At 42.3% G+C, this 22,502-nt stretch overlaps 1 protein-coding gene across 1 annotated transcript in view; it reads right to left on the bottom strand.

Moving 5' to 3' along the window:
• Positions 1–22,502, bottom strand: part of VAV2 (vav guanine nucleotide exchange factor 2) — a 469,223-nt gene that overhangs the window by 36,461 nt on the left and 410,260 nt on the right. Inside the window, exons 9-13 of the mRNA XM_069069239.1 lie at positions 8,790–8,889; positions 8,365–8,460; positions 7,926–7,994; positions 1,263–1,349; positions 391–476 (exon numbers count right to left, since the gene is read on the bottom strand). Of these exons, the coding sequence (XP_068925340.1) occupies positions 391–476; positions 1,263–1,349; positions 7,926–7,994; positions 8,365–8,460; positions 8,790–8,889 (438 nt within the window). The remainder of the gene's footprint in view (positions 1–390; positions 477–1,262; positions 1,350–7,925; positions 7,995–8,364; positions 8,461–8,789; positions 8,890–22,502) is intronic.

The following is a 22,502-nucleotide window of genomic DNA, read 5'->3' as shown; positions in this document are numbered from 1 at the left end:
CAGGGCTGGTGCTTTATTCACTGCGCCACCTAGCCGCCCCTATTTATTTTCTTTAAATACCACAAGAACTTGGAAGGTAGAGTAATTTTTGGATATATAGCCTAAATTCTCAGACTCACTTTTACCATCTGTAAAATGAAGACAATAATATTTACACTACCTACTTCACAATGATGCTTGTGTGGATAATTATTCGTGTGACAACTACTTATTAAGTGCCTGTGTGCACATCATTATGTTTGGTGCTACACAGAGAAGTTAAGGGATGTTGTAAGCCTTTGATGGAGATGCCAATGCACCATTCAGTGCCTAGCTCTCAGAGGATTCTATTGGCGCCCTCTATCCCTGGCCCTCATGTGCCTGCACCCCTTGCCCCAGTGGCAAACTCACCGATCTTGTTTGGTATGGTTTACAATGGATCGGACTTTTAATTCTCCATCAATCTTTGGCCTCCCAAATTCTTCCAGTTTAACTTGCTGGGAAAGAAGAGAAAACAACATGAGCCTCATAGTGGGACTCAAACTTTTTGTGTCCTAGAACCCCATCTCAGAAAGGATGGGGAATTGAAACATTTCAGGGGGAATAGAACTTCGGAGGAGAGTTTATGAAGGGCTATTTGAGCCAAAGGCAGTAGACCCTTTCTCTTCTCCTTTCAGGATGAGGTTCCTTTCCCATATTGTTTCACATGGCTCTAAAAGCTCATCCAAACCTGGAGAGTTCTTAGGCAGAGCAGAGTTGTTGATGGGGCTTTAATAACCCATGTGGCTTAGAATTCCAGAATAGAGCAACAGACCAGATTACCCATCAGCCTCCAGTGTGCCCAAATAATATGACATATTTCCAGCTCTGCCTAAGTCTTCTACCAACGTGTATTTTCTAAAGGCGCTTGTCAGCACTGAGCAGAACAACAAACAGCCTTGTATATCATATGCCAGCTCACTGCTGTGGGGAATGCTGGATGTATACACATTATAAAATTGCCCAGCGTCCAACACAGAAAAACAAAATCAAATCAAAACCAGATACTATGCGTCAGATGGATTTAGGAGGAAAAGAAGGTAGGGGATATGAGAGCTGTACTAGTGTTAAACCTTCCACTGAGACTGTCTTCTTCTTTGGTTCAAAGTAAAAACAGCCATGGCAAAAGCATCCTCCCTAATGTCAAGCTGACATTTACATTTTCACTGAAGTCATAACTGTCACTATCTGTGCTTTGGTTTCAAGGAGGCTTTGTGGATGATTGAAAAGCCATTCAGACTTACCAAGTTTTCTATAGAACTCTGAAATTCACTGATTTTCTTTAAGGTTTCTTTGTCCCGTTTGACTTCATTTATGTACATCGCCAAGTCCTTCAAAATAGCAAATAATGGTGTTAGTTGGCACACTCTGGGTATGTTGGGAAAAAAAATAACCCCCTGATAATCTGTCATGATAATGGTGTCTTCAGCTCTGCAAAGCATGTTCATATACACTGTATGACTTAATCCTCATCCATAGCAACCCTGTGAGGCAGGTAGAACAGGGATCACTATCTCCAAATTATTAAGGAAGAGACTGAAGAAGAGAAGTGAAGCAATCTGTGAGGTCACATTGCTACTTCACAGTATTATGGATTCAAAGGAAGCAGAAGGGACCTCGCGGGTCATCTGGCCCAGTGTCCAACTCAAATAGGAATAGATCCCTGCATCCTTGTGGGTCACGTATTAACTTAGAAAATCACAAATGAACATTATCGATGTTGTACCATATCTTTGATTTGTTTTCTTGAATGTTTCCAGTTACTTTTAAATCCAGTTCAGCAGGCTGTGAGTTTATCACCTCTGACCCAGTCCTCTTCCTCCTTATCACCATCATCTATGATTTCAGAAGTGGAGGGAACTCTCTTTATAAGTAGAGATTGGCACCTTTTCTACCTATTTACAATCTTACAGTGTTATCTGGAAAGAATAATAACAGCTATCATTCATGTATTTGTATATATAGCAAAATCTTTATGCAGGCTTGCTTTTTTGGCCCTCAAAACAATCCTGTGGGGTAGAAGCTATTATTACCATTCCCATTTTACAGGTGAGGGAATAGGGACCAAGAGAGGTCAAAGGACTTGTCCAGGGTCATATACTTAGTAAGTGCCTGGGGCAGGATTTGAACTCTTAAGAGATTAAAAAGTGACTTACACAGGCAGCAAGGGACAGAGTCAGGATTTGAACTTTCACCTTTTGATTTTAAACCTAGCACCATTTCCCCTGAACTATGCTGCTCTTCTTACTACACAAGCTGGAACCAGAATACAGAGTCCCCTGACTAGATCCAAGGCTCTTTCCATGGCACCAACTTTCGCAGAGCTCTAGATCAATTCAACTTAACAGAGATTTATTAACTACCCACTATGTATGTACAAGGTAAAACTGGGGGGAGAGGAACTTTTGCTTATTAAAACAAAATATTACAAAATTAACACCAATACTGGTCAGATTCTTAAAAGGGTATGTGTGCATGTGGGAGGCAGAGGGAAGCATTTATACTTAGTAGAGGACCTAGGCAAACTTTCTCGAATGACCATTTCTGACTTTGGGCAAGATAATGAACCTTAAAGGTACTAGAATTTTCCCAAATCACTCTAGGGCATACCCCTGGGACTGAATTTAATTTGACAATCACCCAAGCCTTATCAAAATGACTAATAGACTGCAATCTTCTTGAGAGTAGAGTCTGTGCTATCTTCTCTGTGTATATTCTGAGCAACAAACACCAAGACCTTATACCAAGCAGAGAATGAAATAAGCTTTAGTTGAATTACGCCACATCTGAAAGCATGCTACAGATGCAGATCTCCTGGTTGACACTAGAGGGCACTGTGTCCAACACCAAGAATTTAGACTACATTCTTTCCTGGAAAGTTTGCAGAGTGGACCCACAGGATATTCTTTCAGCTACAGACAAGCTGGGCATACAACCAATTCCATCTAATTTCATTCTCTGGAGAAGGCAGCAAGCGCCTGAGTGTAAAATCCGTAAGGCAACATTGCTCATCCTGGTAGGCAATTGTCAGAACTCCCAGAAAAGTAACCAAATGGAAAAATAGCCAACTGAATGTCTTGGGGGTGGGACCCTGCTAATCCCATAATTTACTGTCTTGCCCGTTCAGGTTTAAAGCAGAACTTCTAGTGTGGCAAGATAGCTTCCGATATATGGACCTCGTTTAACTATACAGAAGAAATACTCCACAAGACAGCTCTGAATTTTGGTGCACTGGAGAGAAGGCTAACCTTGGAATCCTAGGACCTGTGTTCAAACCCCAGCTCTAGCTCTTACTGTGTACATTACCTTGGACAAGATACTTAACCTCTCTGGGCCTTTATCCTCATTTACAAAATGAAGAGCTTGGTCTATATGACCTCTAAGGTAGCTCTTGGTTTTAAATCTATAATCCTATAGATTGTATTTTCTCCTGGTTTTCATTTTAAAATCAGAGAAGCCCTAATGATAGGCTGAGGTTTCATAAGGAAAGATACTCCATAAACTAGATGATTTATAAGGTAATGGAGGAACTAATTTGCTGGCAGTTCAAGTGAGGAAGAAATGGAAGTATTAGTAGAAGTCAACAAAGTGAAACAGCTGCTAAAAAAGCTAATGCTATCTTAGACTGAATTAACAGAAGTCTCATGTCCAGATCAGGACAGCCAGATAGTACAATGGACAGAGTGCCAGGCCTGGAGTCAGGAAGACCTGAGTTCAAATCAGGCTTCAGACACTTGCTAGCTACATGTGTCATCCAGGGCACAACTGCCTTAGTTTCTTCCTATGTAAAATGAGACAAAGAAGGAAATGGTAAATCACTGCAGTATTGCCAAGGAAATGCCAAAATGTAGTCACAAGGAGTTGGCTGTGCCTGAAAACAACTAAACAACAATGTTCCAATCAATGGAGGTGACAGGCATTCATTTGGTAACCATTTATTAAATGTCTGTGTATAAAGCACTGTACTAGGCATTAGGAGTAAGACACAATAGAGATAAGACACAGTCTCTGCCTTCATGAAACTCACAGTCTAGTATGGGAACAAAGCCCAAATGCAGATTTCTGCATGTTGTTCCTAGTCCCCTCTCAAGCCCTTACAATTATCAAATGCCTTGAGGGCAGGGCCCACATTTTATTTTTCTTTTTGGCCATAGTGTTTAGCACAGATGCTGGCACACAAAACACCTTCAATAAATACTTGTTGACAAATGAATCACTGTGATACACCATATTACATCTTAAGTGCACATGAGAAGTATGTGAAGGAAAGTGTTATGTCATTGCCCAGTAACTTGGACACATTTGGAGAACATTGCTCAATTATGGAACGCAAGTTTTGTTTTCTTTTTTTCTGGAGGCAATCGGAGTTAAGTGACTTGCCCAGGATCACACAGCTAGTAAGTGTCTGAGGCTGGATTTGAAGTCAGGTCCTTCTGACTCTAGGACCAGTGCTCTATCCACTGTGCCACCTAACTGCCCCTGGAAGGAACCACTGACAGACTGGACTAACTCCAGCAAGACCAACAAGGGGAAGAAAGGTCAGGTAGCCACAGACCTGGAGCCAGGAAGATCAGGGTTGACACTTAATTAGCTATGTGACCCTAGGTAAGTCGATCAATTTTTTAGAACCTCAGTTTCCTCCTCTGTACAACGAAGAAGTTTGAATAGACAGAATCTAAGGTCCATCACTGCCCTAAATCTATGATCTTACAGCCTCACAGACAGGAATTAGAAGAACTGGGGACATTGAGTCTGAAGAAGCAAAGGCAGAGAAGGAGAATGATCAGCGTCCTCAGATATCTGAAGTGTTGCCCCACAGGGAAAAGGGTTATATTGAGCAGAACTGCAGAAATTTCCTGGGCATGTAGGGGTTGTACTAGATGACCTACATCATCATCCCTTCCTTTTCCGTGACTGTGTGATTCTGCTCCATGGAGCAAATGAGGGAGAATGGATGGAAGTCAGATGGAAGCAGATTGCCACTCAAAATAAGTAAGAGATCATCCATCAAACCACCTCTTTAAGTAAAGTGACTTCTGGTGCACTGGAAAGAGCAATGAACTTGGAACTTAGGCTCAAATCTCACACAAGTCTTACAGTGGAGTGGTCCAAAAGCAGCACTGGCTGCCTCAGTCACTCCCTTCGTTCAATCGTGAGCCGTGTGGCTACCTGCCAGGGATGCTCTAGAGGGGTAATCCTGTGAGGAGTAAGGAGGCCGGACAAGATGACCCCAAGGTCCCTTCCATGTTTTATACTGCCGTAGTATCCAAATCAATCATTACTGTCTCTTTAAACACATTGAAAACACACACACACGCGCACACACACATGCATGCACACACACATGTACGCACACACACACACACACACACACACTATCTTCTCCAAAGACTTTAATTTTTTTTTATAATGGATTCAACCTGAATCTCCCTTCACAGCCTAGAGGCCCCTGAACTTGTCTGAACACAGGGGAGCTCTTAGCTGAGACAGTAAAGCAGTGGATAAAACCATAACATCTTTCAGACAACATTCACTTAAAGGACTTCCAACATCTCTCTCTCCTAGCTAAAGGGGCGCAGTTTCTAAAAGGTCGGGCAGCAGTCAGGTGCTCCTATGAATCAAAATTAAGTCTTTTAAAGAAGGTGTTATAGAAATAGAGCAAAGGGGGGGAAAACACATCCAGGGGCCAGACTTGCCCATCAAGGAGAAGTATTTCTGCCAAGAAGAATGTTTCAGTTCCTCTGATGAATTTCAGGCTATGGGGGTGGTGGAGAAGGGAAGAGTCAAAATCGTGATTTTGTGCTCTGCAAACTAAACCACTTATCAACCATCTCTAGGATAGACTGACAATGATGAGAAATTTGGGCTTAAGAGGGCTAGTATATGATCCCCTATTCCTGGTTAGGACAAACCTTCCAGCTTAGACTTCATACTTCACACAGCACTTTGTTGTATAATTCTTTAATAAAATCATTATTTATTATTGGGTGGAAAAAGTTGCTAGGTTTGGGGTCTGGAAATTTGGGTTCAAATTCTGGTTCTAACACTTAATAGCTGTATAAATGTGGACAAATTCTTTCATCTCTCTGAGAGATGTTCAATTTCCCCATCTATAAAATGCTCATACAACCCTTTCACAGAGACAGTGTGAGGTAAGCATTTTATATATCCTAGAGTGACACAGAATTGGAAATGAGTGTAGTGGAAAGGACACTGGATGGGGAGGCCAAGGATGTGGGTCCAAACCCTACCTCTTGCCCACTAGCTGTGAGGCCTTTGGCAAGGCACTGACTCTGGTCTTCAATTTCCTCATTTGCAAAATGGATTATAATAATATCCAGCGTTTATATAACACTTTAAGGCTTTCAGAGAGCTTTATATAATCTCACTTCATAACTCCTATCTATAATCTACACATACACACCCATATATAGTCCAGACCTGTTATTTCACCTGTGTGGGGCACGTGGGTCAGGAAAGATCTCACTTTGATTCAGATCAGTGACTTCTCGTCTTTAGAGAGTTACCTGGGGGTGGGGGTTCCAAACTGAGAGGTTGGTCACGTGGCCAGGATGTTTGAGAGGCATAGACCTAGACCTGAGTCTTCCTGAATCAAGGCCCACCCTCTATCCACTAGGCTGTACTACCTTTCCTGTATCAGAGAGCATGCTCACCTACCCACATATAGAGAGATAGGGACTGGGCTTCAGACTTCTGACATATAGATATAGTATTCTTATATATTCTTATAGTGGATATAGAATTCTTTTACTAATGAAATTCTGCACTTTCTCAGCAATTTCCAGATTTAGAGATTTGCCTAGAGCAATGAGAGGTGAAGTGATTTGTCCAGGGCCATGAAGTCAATGTATGGGGAGGGGGGGAGAGGGGGAGAAAGGAAAAGAGGGAAAGGGAGGCAAGGTAGAGGGAGGGAGAGAGAGGAAGGGAAGGAGACAGAGACAGAGAGATAAGGTGGGAACTGGACTCAGCTCTGAGGCCAGCTTTCTATCCACTACTTCATAGTGCACACAGACACACATACATACACGCACACACCACACATACACACACACACAATTTGTTATATGCATTGGTGTGTTATTCCTCTACCAGACTAGTTCCATGAATGCAGGGATTACAGTTCATCTTATCACCCCCAAACCCCTCCACTCAGCACATTATTGCTGCTACTGGTGGTGGTGTGTTTATATGTATGTATATGTGGTATGTACGTATGTGTATATGTGTGTTGGGTAGAGAGGGAGGGAAGTTAGAGGATTTCTCCTGCAGGGAGATTCTCTGTCTACCCCCTGCTTCTCATGAGGCACTTTCCTTGTTACACTACATTGAGCTCCAGATAATATGATCCCCCAGGCTTCCAAGAGTCACTCTGCAGTGACAGGGAAGCTGACTTCACCACAAGCTCACTATAATGCACTATGCTATAGGTCCTGCCTTCTATGTGAGAATGTCTTACAACAAGACTTGTTGGTCTTGCTGAGTAACTGCAGCCCCAGGTATGGAATCCAACACAGACTCATTTGGTTTGTAATTCTACTGACTAGACAGAAAGAGGTTCTAAAGCAGGAGTTTTTAACCAGGAATCTACTGACTCCCACAAGGGGTCAGTTGATAGATTTTAGGGGGTCCTTGGACATGGATGGGAAAGAAATTTCACCTTTATTTTCACTAACCTTTGGTTTCCTTGGCAATCTGATATATTTCATTTTATGCACTTAAAAACATTATTCTGAAAAGTTATCTATAGGCTTTATCAGACTTCAAAAAGTTGCAGATACAAGACACAAAAAAGAACCACTGTTCTAAGGGTAGTCTTGCTCTGACTGTTGGTGTTCCTTATGACTTCTCAATAGAGAGCTGGCTCCCATCCTAATTAACCCAGCTACCTGCATGGCCTCCAGTGCTTCCTTGAGCTGCTGTCTCTCCGGACGATCTGCAGAGTGGCTGAGGAGTTCCTGAAAGGGTTGAGGGAGTGTTACTAATCCCCAGTTTCACACACCACTGTCCATACCACAATTCTGGCATGTTGTACTGCATGGCTCTAATGACAGGACCTCCCATCCACCTAGAAGCATATTTCAGTTTGATAGACTAGCTGTAGCAGGCAAATCAGAATCATTTGATTATAAACTTAAACTTCATGCATATTTCCCAAATCTTGTGGCAAGGTGATCCATTGTAGAGCCCCAAAAGAAAGCTAACAAATGCATGATGTTTTTGTTATAAGTCACTCACACTGCATGATGCATCTACCAGGAAGCCTCCACTCTCAGGATCCTTTTGGGACCAGTATCAATAGAAGGTCTGTGGTTGATGGGCACTTACCTTCAGAAGGAGGTGATATTTCAGAACCCGTTGCATTGGCACTACTAACAGATCTTGCAATTTAAACTTCCCATCTTGAACCTTCAAGGTGCATTCCTAAGAGTGACCATAAAAGAACAAATGTTGTGAGTTTAAGTTTGTTCAGGGAAAAGTTCCCCCATGTCCCTCTATTCCTCTGTAGACCAAAGGTAAAGAGACAAATTTTGGACTCAAGCCCAAATGTCTTATACACCTCTTATAATGGAGATCTCTCCATTAAAGGATGCAACTATGGACTAATTCCTCAAATCATAAAATATTAAGACTGAATTGGACCTTAGAATGTGAGAGCTACATTATAGAATGTCAAAATGACATTTAATGACCCATTCTGCAGTTAGGAAAACTGAATCAAAAGTACCCCCACCCCCCAGTCCCCACATTACCTCTACTTTTTGCCTGAAATCTTCTCGATTGGCAATAAGATGGTTCAGAGTGTTCTGGGCATATTCCATGTGGCTGCAATATTCTCCATAGATCAGTAGCCTGAAGGGAGAAAAACACCAATACCACACACACACACACACACACACACACACACACACACACACACACACAATCACAAATTAAATAAGAAACACTTGACGTCACCTCCATCTTCTGGCTTCCTTCAAAACTCAGCTCAAATTCCACCTTTGATAGCTGGATAGGAATTTTGATATTTGAATTTTGATCAACTCCTTTTGATAGGAAACCTTTTCTAGTGCCTAGGAAATTTTGAAATCACCTTCTACTTAACATTGGATACATATCTTGTTCATACATGGTTGTTGACATGCTGTCTCCCTCGTCATAACGTGAAAATCTTGAGATCAGGAGTGATGTTCTTGCCTTTCTTTGTATTTGCAGCACTTAGCATCTAGGACATAGTAAGCATTTAAGCTTGCTTACTATTAAAGTTGTGTCTGTGTGCACATGCATGTATGTATATAATAATATAGGCATATTTGCGATGAGCTATAATCTAATGGCTTAACAATATTATTTATAGTCCTATTTTCTTATATGCTTAGAACTTTTCCTTATAAGGATAATTGGGCCTGGGTCCGAGGGAACCATCAATATCTATCCCTGCACTTTCCCCCACCCCCTCGTCAGGACTGGATAGGGACAGTTATAGATGGCCTGGTGCTCTTTGCCCCAGGGGTCTGGGGATCTGTCCAATCTCAAGGATAATTTGCCCTGAATTGTGGGAAAATAGCTTGTGTTGAGCAAGTCTTCTTTTCTAAATAGACTGCTCATTGAGTCCCTTTTGAACCTACTCCCAATTCACCCTTATTCATTTCTGACTAGTATCCCTAAAGACTGTAGTATGAAACTTTTAAAAATATATGATTTCTGGGGCGGCTAGGTGGCGCAGTGAATAGAGCACCGGCCCTGGAGTCAGGAGGACCTAAGTTCAAATCTGGCCTCAGATACTTAACACACACACACACACACACACACACAAAACTAGCCATGTGACCTTGGGCAAGTCACTTAACCCCAACTGCCCTCCAAAAAACAAACAAAAAAAATAATGTAATTTCTACTTATATGAACTGATGTTGGAAGGGGAGCAAAACCAGAAGAACATTGTACACAGTTACAGTCACGTTGTGCAATGATTAGCTTTGATAGACTTGGCTCTTCTCAGCAATGCAAGGTGCTAAGACAACTCCAAAAGGCTCATGATGGAAAGTGTTATCCACATCCAGAGAAAGAATTACGGAGTCTGAATGCAGATCGAAGCAGACTATTTGCTCTCTCTCTCTTTTTTGTTTTGTTTCTTTTTTCTCATAGTTCATTTCATTCTTCTTTGTAACATTGACTAATGTGAGAATATGTTTAATGTGAACATATATGTACAGCCTGTATCAAATTGCATGCTGTCTTGGGGAAGGGAGAGGGGGAGAAAATTTGGAACTCAAAAACTTGTGGAACTGAATGCTGTAAACTAAAAATAAATAAATTAGGAAAAAATACGTCTAATTTTTCTTGAAGGGTCTTGGATGGGGATGGGACAGGTATGAAAGAGTAGATTCTCACCTGGAATCTGTGTGTCAGGAATAACTAAGTCTGGGGGATAAGAGACCATATGGTTTAGGTATTTTCATTGGCCTAATACTTGCTTCCTGTAAAGCTATGCACAAGCAGCTTTCCAGAGGACTGCTGCTGTGAACAACTTTTAAAGTTATGATTACATAGTATAGTGAACTCTCCATTTATTCAATAACAAATTAGTGCAAAACATTCACAGAAAATCAAAATACAGCACTCACCATGTCACAACTCAACAAGTTATCGCTAAAATGGCCACATAGTTTTCACCAAAGTGGTCACACAGTTTTAAGCAAAGTACATTCATTTAGTCAATTGCAGAGTCCTTAATTCAATCACAAAGTACAAAAGTCAAAGTCATCCACCCATGGAGTGCAATTAAGTTACAATATCATCAGTCACTAGTCAGTACCCTCTCAAGGGGTAGTAGAAGGTACAAAAGCTATTCATCCTTAGGTAACAAGTAAGTTACAATTTCATCAGTCACTACTCAGTACCCATGGAGAGGTCTTTTTATATTCAGCTTCCATGGTTCCTCTTCCATGGTCTCAGCTCCTGCCCAAATCTAAACACCTGCCACCTGGGTTCAAAGGCAGACAGCTCCCAGTCTCTGTTCCTGGGAAGACAAGGCTTAACAAAGCCACAATAACATTCTTACACATTAACAAAGCCACAACAACATTTGTCTAAAGTGCCGGCACCACAGTCATGCTTCCTCAGTCTTTGGCAGCTCCAGCTGGCCCTTGGAAGTCTTCAGCAGCTCCGGCACTACAAGTTTGAATTCTGCCACCACAAGTTCCTTTCTCAAAATCAAAATCAAAATCACTTTATCCAGCCTCCACACAGCTTGCTCCAAGAAATTCTGTCTCAGTTCTCAATTCTCATTTTTCTTCTCAGTTCTTTTCAATTCTTAGTTCAGTCTTCAGTCCAGCAATAGTAGCCCAGCCTTCAGATACTTGCTGAGAGAAATTCTGTCTCTTTTTCTCTTGCAGCAGCTGCTCTGCCTACACAATGCTTACCCCCAAGAAATTCTGATTCTCCCAGCTGGGGCTTTTCCTTATATATGGTATTATTAGTTCCTCCCTGTTACAAGAGCAACATGGGTTCATACCTTGTTTTTACAGAGGCTTAATTTGAAACTAAGTGCTAAGTACCTGTTAGCTTGGCAATACAAAAGGATCTTTAAATTTCATTACTATTACACTACCTCTCAGGCCTGACTTTCTGGGAAAATGTTTGGCCAGCATCATATAGGTGACCACACCCTGGGACAAATCAGTTGCTGCATGATGCCCTTCAGGGCATGGACCCTGGCTGGCTGATCTGGGATCACCTTCTGCATTGTCCTTCTCCCCAACCCCTGGACCTCCTACCTCCTACTCCTTTTTCTACTCAGCTTTCAGAACCTTCCGCAAAGTGACCCAATGCTACCTAACCCAATCCTACTTCCCCTTCCTCCCTCCTGGAAACCCCACTCTTCTTCCTTCTAACGAGATTAACCAAAAATATCAATAGACTTGAATAATAGATCCAATTTAAAAGGATGAAATTTAATAGGAATAACTGTAAATTCCTTAATTTGGATTCTAGATGCCCATATAGCCTCAACCTATACAAGTACAGGATTAGCGGCATGGAGACCTAGTTCATGTGAAGAAGAAAAAAAAAGATCTGGGGCCTTTGGGAACTTCAATATTGATATCTACGACTAATACAACACAATAACTATAAAAATCAACACTGATCAAGCTGCATTTAAGGCCACTATAGTGACCAGAATGAGGGAGGTGACATTCCCACAGTACTCTGTCCTGGTCTGATTCTATCTAGAGAACAGTATTTAGTTCTGGGTCACATATTTTAGACAGGACACAAAGAAATTGGAAAACATGCAGAAGATAATGGCAAGGATGGTGATAGTCCTGGGGTCCTGTCATAGATGAGCCACTTGAAGGAACTATGACTGCTTCACCTGAAGAAGGGGAGAATGTAGAGAGGACTTGCAGGCTGTAGTCAAAACTCTAAAGGGCTGTCACAAAGAAGAAATTTTCAATTTCTTCTTGGAAATCAGACCTAGAAGCAACGTGACAAAAAAGCAGGTAAAGGTTTGATAGGAAGGAAAACTTCTCACTGATGGGAGCTGTCCAGCGGCAGACAAGGCCACCCCTTTGGAGGTGGCAAGTTCCTGATCACCAGAGGTCTTCAAATTGAGGCCAAGAAGCCCCTTGTCAGAGATTGCTGCACAGGGGATCTGGGACACAAATTCAGGTTGGACTCTCCTTCCTTCTCCTTCCTTGGTCAATGGATACAGGTGCGCATCAGATTAGGAAGCACAAATGAATGTGACCCTTCTGGGTCCTCATGTACCACATAGCTGTGCATCATGGTATGATTCAAGGCACTGGAATCAGGAGTATTTCTGAGATCGCCTCCAAATCTGAAATGCTGGGACTCCTCACCACCATCATCACCACCTTTGCTCATTCTGTTTCTTCTTCTTGCTTGGGATGCTCTCCTTATTCATTCCCTTCCCCCTTCCTCTGTTGCAGAAAGCATTCCTAACAATTCCAGTCCCCTGTCCTTTTTCCTTCCTCTGAACTCTTTCAGTAATTGGTATCTAGGCCACATAATCAGCACTTGAATCTACATTGTCTCCTTTTGTTCTCTTGGTTGTTCATGTTTTTTCCCCAAAGAGATTTTAAGTGCCTTGTGAGCAGAGAGATCTTCCTTTTCTCCTCTTCCCTTCTAATGCATCTAGAAGCTCATTAAGTTCATAAGTACTGAATGTTTCCCAATCTAGTGCTAGAGCTACCCTATGGAACTGTAGTCCTAAAATGTACTTTCAAGAATGTACTCTTCTTCTTTCTTCTCCCTCCTTGGTCAAGGGATACAGGTCAGGAAAGTTGCGAACATCAGATTAGGAAGCAGAGAAGAATGTACCTTTCAAGCATCCCTTGAAGGCGCCAGGCTTTCATGTACCATGTGTTGTGCATCATAGTGTGATCCAAGGCCCTGGATGGAATCAGGAGGCATTTGACAGAATGGTTAAGCTCTGTGGACAGAGGCCTGGAGGCTTTCCATCTATGTCTGTGTCCTGGGAAAGCTAGGAGCAATGTCTGGGAACCCAAACAAGATGATCTCATCATTCTTTCTCCATCTCTAATTGTGATTGTGTGGCTTACACTAAAATTGGCTTATGAAATATAGTCTGAAAGCTGCAGCTGGTATGATTTTTTTCTGGAGGCCTATATTTGAGGGAAGAGGGCAAACTTGGTCTGAGTGAGTGCTCAAGGATGTTAAAAAGTCGACTTGGAGGGGTGAATGAGCCCCAAATCCCTGTGCTAAATCAAAGCTGAAAGCTTGCTTCCTAAACCCATACAGACAACCCTAAAACAGTAACACCAGTAGTCAGTCCTGGAATACACTTTAAGATCAAAAAGCCTTTCAGCTGAGAGGGAATGTCAACATTTTCCATCTAAACCCTTTAGTTAAGGAAACTGAAGACCAAAATGATTAAGTGACTTTCCCAGGGTCACACAGGTCATAGGATCATAGATTTGAGCTGCAAGGGATTTTAAAGGCCAATCTAATCCAACCTCCTCACCCTATGCTTTTCATTGGCAATTACATTTTTTTTAATTTCTGCTTTTTGGCAGGGGGAAGGCAGGGCAGTTGGGGTTAAGTGACTTGCCCAAAGTCACATGGCTAGTAAGTGTTAAGTGTCTGAGGCCGGATTTGAACTCAGGTCCTCCTGACTCCAGGGCCGGTGCTCTATTCACTGCGCCACCTAGCTACCCCTGGCAATTGCATTTTGATTAAATTAATATAGAGAAAGAACAGATCCAGTGAGGTTAAGTGATTTTCCCAAAGTTATAAAGGTAATCTCAGAAGTAGGATTTGAACCCAGGAGGTGGGAATTTAGAGCCATTTCATGGTGCCATGCTGATTCTTCCTAGGCATTAGTAGTAGCAGGGTCAAGCTTCAGACACTGGCCCTTTGACTTCAAGTCTGGTGTTCCTTCCCCTCCACTCACTGCTCTGCCTCTAGGGATGCCATCATTTCACACACAAGTGTGTGAGGTTGCTTCAGGGCATGAGTGGCATTTTTTGAGAGACACTTCCTAGCTCCCTACATATGCATAGCATACACTGTGCATGCGTGGACGAAACTGTTCCTTCTGCCCAGCACTTCTCACTAGCTGTCACGTTTGGTTAGGCTTGACTTTGAAGAAGCCACTGTGTGGCAGGAGAATACAAAAAGTCAACAGGACAAGACTTGGCAAGAAAAGACCCAGTCTTGTCTAAAACTGTTCAGTGAAACATAAACTGCTTCACAAGACGGTGGCAATGTACAATGTCACCATTGCTGCTCAAACCTGCTTTTCACAGCTGTGCAGGAGGCTCTGCCTAAGACAGGAATCTGACTCTTGGCTTTAGCTCAGGCAAATATGCTATTAAACTGGGAATTTTGATGCAGAGGATGATTAAAAAAACAAAACAAAGCCATACACTCAAAATTCTTTCTAATTGAAAAGGTTTTTCTTTTAGGATCACAAGCAAAAGTTTTAGTGGCTTTCCATGTGGGGAATGGAGCAGGGGGTGGGGAGGATGATAAAGGGGACTTAAGCAGCTGCTAGTCCAGGAAAAGTCCTTTACTCCAGATTTGCAGCCTTGGCCACCAGCACCGGCACTCCAAACAATATCCACTTTGCTCCCTGTCTCTCTAGTGCCCAGATAGCTGTGTCTGGGCAGACCAAACCTTTGTGTAATCAGGTATTAAATGTCACTGAGCTGCCCCATTCCTGTCTCCCTGTTACTCAAGAAATCTGGAAACATTCAAGGCAAGAATGGAGCAGGGGGAATCGCAGAACTCTCTCAAGTCTTAGGAAAGCTATCACAATACACATTGAGGTTTTCTACCCCATCTCTCCTCAGGTACAGCCACCCTCCAACCTGCCAGCTCTCCCAGTTAAAAAGGCCCTGTCAGTACTCCAATGCACCTCCCCCCTTCCCATTGAGAAGGGGAATTCCTAAAATACAACATGACGAAATCCCCGACCTCTGCCCTAAGGAAAGTTGGGTTTCGGAGAAAAGCAAAGAAAGAAACCAGTAACGGAAGGGCTTTCCAAATCACGTCCATATCTATTATTTCATTTTTGTCCCCACTGTATTGGGTTAGGCAGACTCCCATCACTCTAACTTTATAATCTGATGGATCTATAGTACAGGTAAGTCCTTCACTATTACAAAACACAACCTATCCAGGCCTTCTCAGCCTCCCCAGAGATTCTTCTCCACAGAATCTTTCATAAATCTTCCATAATGCTCCAGGGATATGGTCCTGTCTGACTGACTCCTGCTCTATGGCCAGCCCACCTCCTTTTCTACTCATTCACCACTGAGTAGTAGAAGGCTAGGTGTAATATAATACCAAGCAAAGGCAACTTCCCAGGTTCAAAATACCAGCATAGGTGCTCTCTATTTTATTCAGTGACAAACCAAGAACAGAGAAGATCAAAACATGACATCATTCAAAATACAGCATTTACTAAGTGTGATTAAATAATCTCCAAGTACTACCCCACCCCAGGATCTTCCAATCATTCAATCAATTACAAAGTCCCTGTTCTAAATACTACTCCACCCCTAGGCTATACCTTAATTAAGTCCACCACAAAACCCCTCTTCTCAAATGGAGATTAGTTTCCAAACATAGGTAAAGTACCTTCATTTGTCAATCACAGAGCACAATAAGGTCAAAAGTTCCCCACCTCCTGGATCACAATTGAATCTACCCCAGAGTTACATCAAGTTTAAACACAGCACTTAATACCCAAATGGAGGTCTTTTCTTCATCTTGACACGAGGCAAGTTCTCAGCAATCTTAGTTCCTGGAGAGACAAGGCTTAGCAAGGCCATAAGATACATTGCCAGTCCCTTCATGAATTTATCCTCTGTCTGTAGAACAGCCCTAGAACCCCTGAACACATTAGCAAAGCCCTCTCCCAGGATTTCTGTAAACATACAACAAGAAAATCCTTCTTCAGGGCTTCTGAACCAACAGAAAGGCTCCCAGACCCCTGCAACAACAGTACTGTCCCTCACCAGTGGACAGTATTCATTCTGTCTGCAGGACAGTCTCCAGACCCCTGCAACAACAGTACTGTCCCTCACCAGTGGACAGTATTCACTCTCTGTCTGCAGGACAGTCTCAGGCCTTCTTAGCGAACAGCCAGGTTCCAGGACTTCTTCAACAAAAGGACAGTCTTTCACCAGTGGACAAATCTGGCAAAACAACATCAAAACAGACAGACAAAGTACCAGCAAAACAGCCATGTCTCCAGTCCTTGGCAGCTCAGGGGGCAGGTCTCAAAAGTCCAGGGCAATTCAAAGCGGCCACCAGCAATTCTCTTAGTCTCTCTCTCTCCACGAGGTGCTGCTTCCAAAAAAAAATCTTCCGCCTCTCTCTAGTGTCTCTCCAAATCTACATCACCAGCTCCTCCCAGTTCAGGACTTTCTTTTCACATCAACAAGCCCATCCCACAGGTGGGATTAACAAACTCTGGGTTTTAACACAATCAATTTGAAAACCAAGCCAATACAGGGGAATCTTTAATTGCCATTACTATCACACTAGGGCACTCAGATTGTCAACCTGAATTTTAGTTACTCTCAAGCTGATCAGGCACATCACCAAACTGAAGTCAGAGAAGGTGAAGCTGCATTACCAAAATATCAAAGAGGAATGCAACGATTAACCAGGGAAGTTAATGCCATGGAAGTCTAAAAGGTCATGTTCCTGCTGGCCTGGTTGGTGAAGGTCTCAGCTGTTTCACCATATCTAGGTTGGCCCCCGTCATCTTATGCTTTACTCTCCAGTGATGATCTCATCAGCCATCTTGCTGACATGGGCTACCTTTTCCTCCAACCCATTTCCCTACTTTCTGGTTTGAAACTACAATCAAATTAATACTATCATTACTGTAGGAGAGAGGGGACAATCTATTCCACTATGGCTCTATTCACTATATGTAGAACTTGCTAAACTAAAATACTCTTCCCTGGCTACAACTCCGCAAAATATGTTGTTTCCCCAATCAGAATGGGAGCTCCCTCCCTGAGGGTGGGGGGCTATTTGGACTTCTGCATTTGTATCCCTAGCACTGAGCAGGCAAGTTCTAGTTTTTCACTCATTCAACAGCAAAATAATAATATACTGATAGCAAGCATTTATTTAATGTTTTATGGTTTGCAAAATACTTTACAAATACAATTTCATTTTGTCATCACAGCCACATTAGTAGTTGGTGCTATTACTACACCCATTTTACAGGGGAGGAAATGGAGGCTGACAAAGGTTATATAAGCTATCCAGGGTCATAGCAGTAAGTTACTGAGGTAAGATCTGAACTCAGGTCTTCCTGACTTTAGGCCACCTCTCCATCTACTGCATCACCAAAGTGCCTTGAAAAGTGGCATTAAAAAAAAAGACTCCTTTCCACTTTATTAACGAGGAAAATAAAGCTCCAAGGAGTGACTTTTCCATAGTCACAGAGCAAGTGAGTGGAGCATTCAGGACAATCCAGGCCTTGCTTCTTCTGGTACTCCGCGATGCCAAAGTGTGCACTATATCCCCAGTGTTTCTCTTTCTTTACCCCCAATTATATTGATGAAATAATGTTTTCAACACCAAGGAGAATTTCAATAGACCAAGTCTTTCTTTCTCTGCTCAGGAAAAAAAATTGTTTACTCCTTCTCTGGGTTACTTGATAGACACTTTAAGACTCAGGAAGGGCTCAGATAGTGCATAATTCTGCCCTTGAAGCTGACTCATTCTCCTCCCAGTGAGGTAGGCTTTGCCATCCACAGAGTAGAGAATCGTGACTGGTATTCTATATGACTATATCAGCTCTTGAGTGAGTGACTGAAACTTGGAAAACTTAGCCCCCTGGACAGTGAGATCTTCATTCTATCCAGCCCCCAAAGAGAAAGAAATTAATTTGGAAAATGAAAGTGACCCTGTTGGACTTTGTATGGCCCAAATGTTGGTCCTGATTCAGAGTGGAGCAAGTTGGTTCTTCACAGCTGGATTTAGGCTGTGACTTCTCTTTGGTGGGTAGGAGTTAAGAGCTTGTGAAGAAGAGGCTAGAACCACACCTGGGACATTAGAGCAGACAAGGGGAAGGTGATGGAAGAAAAAGGGAACAGGAGAAAGGGAAGGAAGGAGAAAGAGAGACCTTAAGGAGTTTAATCTGTTCAGAAGTAGGGGTAACAGAGGGTAGAATGAGCACAAAACTAGGGGGTGCTATTTTGGGTCCTGACCTATCATTTTTGTTGTTGTTGTTGTTGTTTTTGGTGGCAGGGATTCTGAGTGAAGAAATTACTTCTTTTTTTTTTTTTAAGCAATCGGGGGTAAGTAACTTGCTCAAGGTTACACGGACAGTTATTTCTGGGTGTGGTGCTGAGTATCTGAGCCCAAATTTGATCCCCAGGTCATCCCAACACTGGAGCCGGTGCTCTTACTCACTGAGCCACCTGGCCGCCCCAAGAAATTACTTCTAATGAAGACTGGTAGCTTCTCTACAACATATAGAATTACCCAGGGTCACACAGTCATTAAGTGTCAGAGGTAAGGAAGAGTGGGCACTTCGTAAACACATTTCATTGATCAATTTTGTGGAATCATAGACCTCATAAAATCTATATCTGAGCAGAAAATCCTGTCTACATGGTTGGCTGTTGTTTTTTGTAGTTGAAGAGGACCAAAATAACATCACTATTTTGGGCAGAAATAGTCCATGTGAACATTTGGAGTGGCGATGTCCCTAAATTTGTACATCTCGTGTTTTTTTTTGAGCTACTACAATTCTACTTTGCTCATAGGGCACAATGCCTTCTTTGATGTGGGCGTGCCATGCTGGGTCATGTCTCTTATGTCACATAGTTGATACCAAAGTTCTTCAGAGAGACCTTGACAGTATCCTTGTATCAGTTCTTCTGACTTCCATATGAGCACTTGCCTTGTGTGAGTTCTCTGTAAAATAGCATTTTAGATGAATGTACATTTGGCATTCAAACAATGTGGCCAGCTTATCAGAGCTGTGTTCTCTGCAGTAGAGTCTGAATGCTTAGCAGTTTGGCTCAAAAAAGGACCTCGGTGTCCAGTACCTTATCTTGCCAGGTGATCATCAGAATCTTCCTAAGACAATTCAAATGGAAATGATTCAGTTTCCTGGCATGGCCCTTGAATGCTATCCAGGTTTCACAGGCATACGACAATGAGGTCAGCACAACAGCTCGGAGGATCTTCAGTTTGGTAGGCAGCCTAATACCTCTTCTCTCCCACATTTTCCTTTGGAGCCTTCCAAATACTGAGCTAGCTCTGGCAATGTGTGCACCGACCTCATCATCTACATGTACGTCCCTGGAAAGTGAACTTGTCCACAGCATTCAAAATCACTCCATTTGCTGTAACTGATAGTTCCATATGTGGATGGTATGGTTCTGGCTGGTGAAGAACCTCTGTTTTCTTGTTATTAATTGTCAGGTCAAAATTAGCATAAGCGTCAGAGACTAGATCCATCATCTGTTGTATCTCAACCTCAGAAGCTTCATTCCAAGCATGATAATTTGCAAACAAAAAAATCATGCACTAACTATCCCTCCACTTTAGTCTTGGCTTGTAGCTTTTTCAAGTTAAATAATTTCCCATCAGTCCGGTAGCCGACCTTGATGCCATTTTTGTCATCACTGAAAGAGTCTGACAATATTGCTGAAAACATCATACTAAAAATCATGGGAGCAACAAGCTGCTTCACTCCACTGGTGACTTGGAAAGCACAAAAGTCTTGTCTATCATTCAGAACCCATATCAGCATGCTGTCATGGAACTGGCGTGTAATACTGATGAACCAGTGTCTACAACAAATCCAACAAGTGCTCATCTAACTTGTGCTTGAAGACAGAGACCTCATTACTTCCCAAGGCAGCTCATTTCCCTTTTGGAAATCTTTCATTGTTAGGAAGCCCCCCCTGTTGAGGTAAAATCTACCTCATTAGTTCTGATTCTATGCTCTAGGGCTAAGCAGAACAAACCCAATGCCTGTTCCTCATGACAAGCCACCAAATATTTGAAGAGAATGACCACATCTGTCCCAAGAATTTTCTCCTCCAGGCTACATGGATACTGTGAGCACAAAATGAGAGCCTAGATTTCCAACTCATGTGTAAAGCCCTATGTGGAATGGTTCTCTCTTTGTGTAGCATGAACTTGTGTTGTCCCCCTGGTCTAGTACCTCTGGCACTAGTCTTAGAGCTCCAAGAAGCAACACTTCCCCTGAACAATGGTGCCTGGGCACAGAGCACTCCTTTGGGGTTCAGAGTTCCCTTTGGCTCAGGCCCCTTCTCCCTGCTTAACAACCCAAACACATCCAAATATTATTATCTATTTACTCTGTGAGTTACCTATAGAAGGCACTTGAAAATTCGGGAAGGGCCAGCTCACGCAAAATTCAGTCAATTAAACTGCCTAATTCTCTTCCCAGTGAGGCGGGTGCTGCCATCTGCTCAGCTCAGCAATCACAATATGTGCTCTTTAAACCCATAGCACATAGCATCTATATGAATTTCTAGGGAGGGAAAGTCTGAAATGTGACCCATGGCCTAAACTAACCAGAAAGCATAAAGGTATCACCTTTTTCCTTTCCCTGGCATTGGTGGACATTCTGGAATGCTCGTGAAGTTACTAAGTGCAGGCAGTTCTCCTTTGGAAAATACCCTCTCTTTTGGACTCTGCACTCTGGCTGAGGTTCTGGCTAGGGATGCCTGGTGAATTATGAAGTATAAATCCCTTTAGGTCTGTGTTCCTACTATATCCCTTGGACCATTTTCTACTTCTCTCTCAATATGATGATCCCTGACCTTTCCTTTTGACTAGGCCAGCCTTTGGCAGAAAGCTCTTGCGATTGGGCAAGGGACCATTCACCCACAAGGAACAGCTGCCTCAGGCTTGAAGAATCTCTCCATTGTTACTCAGTTTGGAAACATTTTGCAACTCTCTGATTTTTACACTTTCTAGGGGAGAATGTAAATCATTGCATATTACAACAGGAATGGATTTTTGAATTTAGAGTGTTAGAGCTGGAAGTGACCTTAAGATATAGAATATGAAAAGTGAAAATAACCTCAGAACACAAACTGTTCAAAGCTTTAAGACTTCAGAGACTGTCTAGTATAAGGGTTAATCTGGGATCCACAGTCCAGGGGGTCTGCGGACAGATTTCAAGGGATCCATGAATTTGGATGGGAAAAAAATTATTTCAATATAATTAGTTTTCTTTATAATCCTATGTACTTAATTTTGTGGCTTTAAAAAATATTTTGAGAAATTAAATTAAATTAAAAAATATTTAACACACAAAAACTGCTTTAGTTCACTCTCTCATTTTACTGATCCTGTAGGGGATATAACTAGGAGCTGACGAAGAAGGAATAAGAATAACAGCAGCTAACGTGTGTATAGCACTTAACTATGGGCCAGGCACTGTTCTAAGTGCTTTACAATTATGACCTCATTTGATCCTTATAACAACCCTAGGATGTAGGTGTTATCATTATCCCCATTTACAGTTGAGTAAAGTAAGGCAGATAAAGGTTAAGTGACTTGGTCAGGGTCACATAGCTAGTAACAGAAGCCAGATTTGAACTCAGGTCTTCCTGATACCAGGTCTAGGGCTTTATCTACTGCACCACCTGGCCGGACAACAATCTTGAGTGTGGAGATATAAATGGGTATATAGGCTGGTCTTCCAATATAGAGTTTATGTAGATGAAACATTCTTAGATAACTAGAAATGTTCATGGATAAATGTTTATTTCATGATATTATAAGGCTGATACCACAACACTATGTGCAAACATTTTAATATGGACCCACCCAACCAAGGATCAACTCTTGGCTATACCACAGAGAACATTAGCACCTTCCCATGTCATCACTTATAATTAGGCCAGAACACCCCTTGTGGGTTTGAGGGGTTGAGGAAAAGACAAGTTCAATCT

Source organism: Petaurus breviceps, unplaced genomic scaffold, assembly GCF_028583685.1.
Source record: "Petaurus breviceps papuanus isolate PSGF00001 unplaced genomic scaffold, PetGlider_PUasm1.0 90779, whole genome shotgun sequence".
NCBI classification, from domain to species: domain Eukaryota; kingdom Metazoa; phylum Chordata; class Mammalia; order Diprotodontia; family Petauridae; genus Petaurus; species Petaurus breviceps.
Note: the sequence above shows the minus strand (reverse complement) of the source record. Positions and strands in the feature narration are given on the sequence as shown.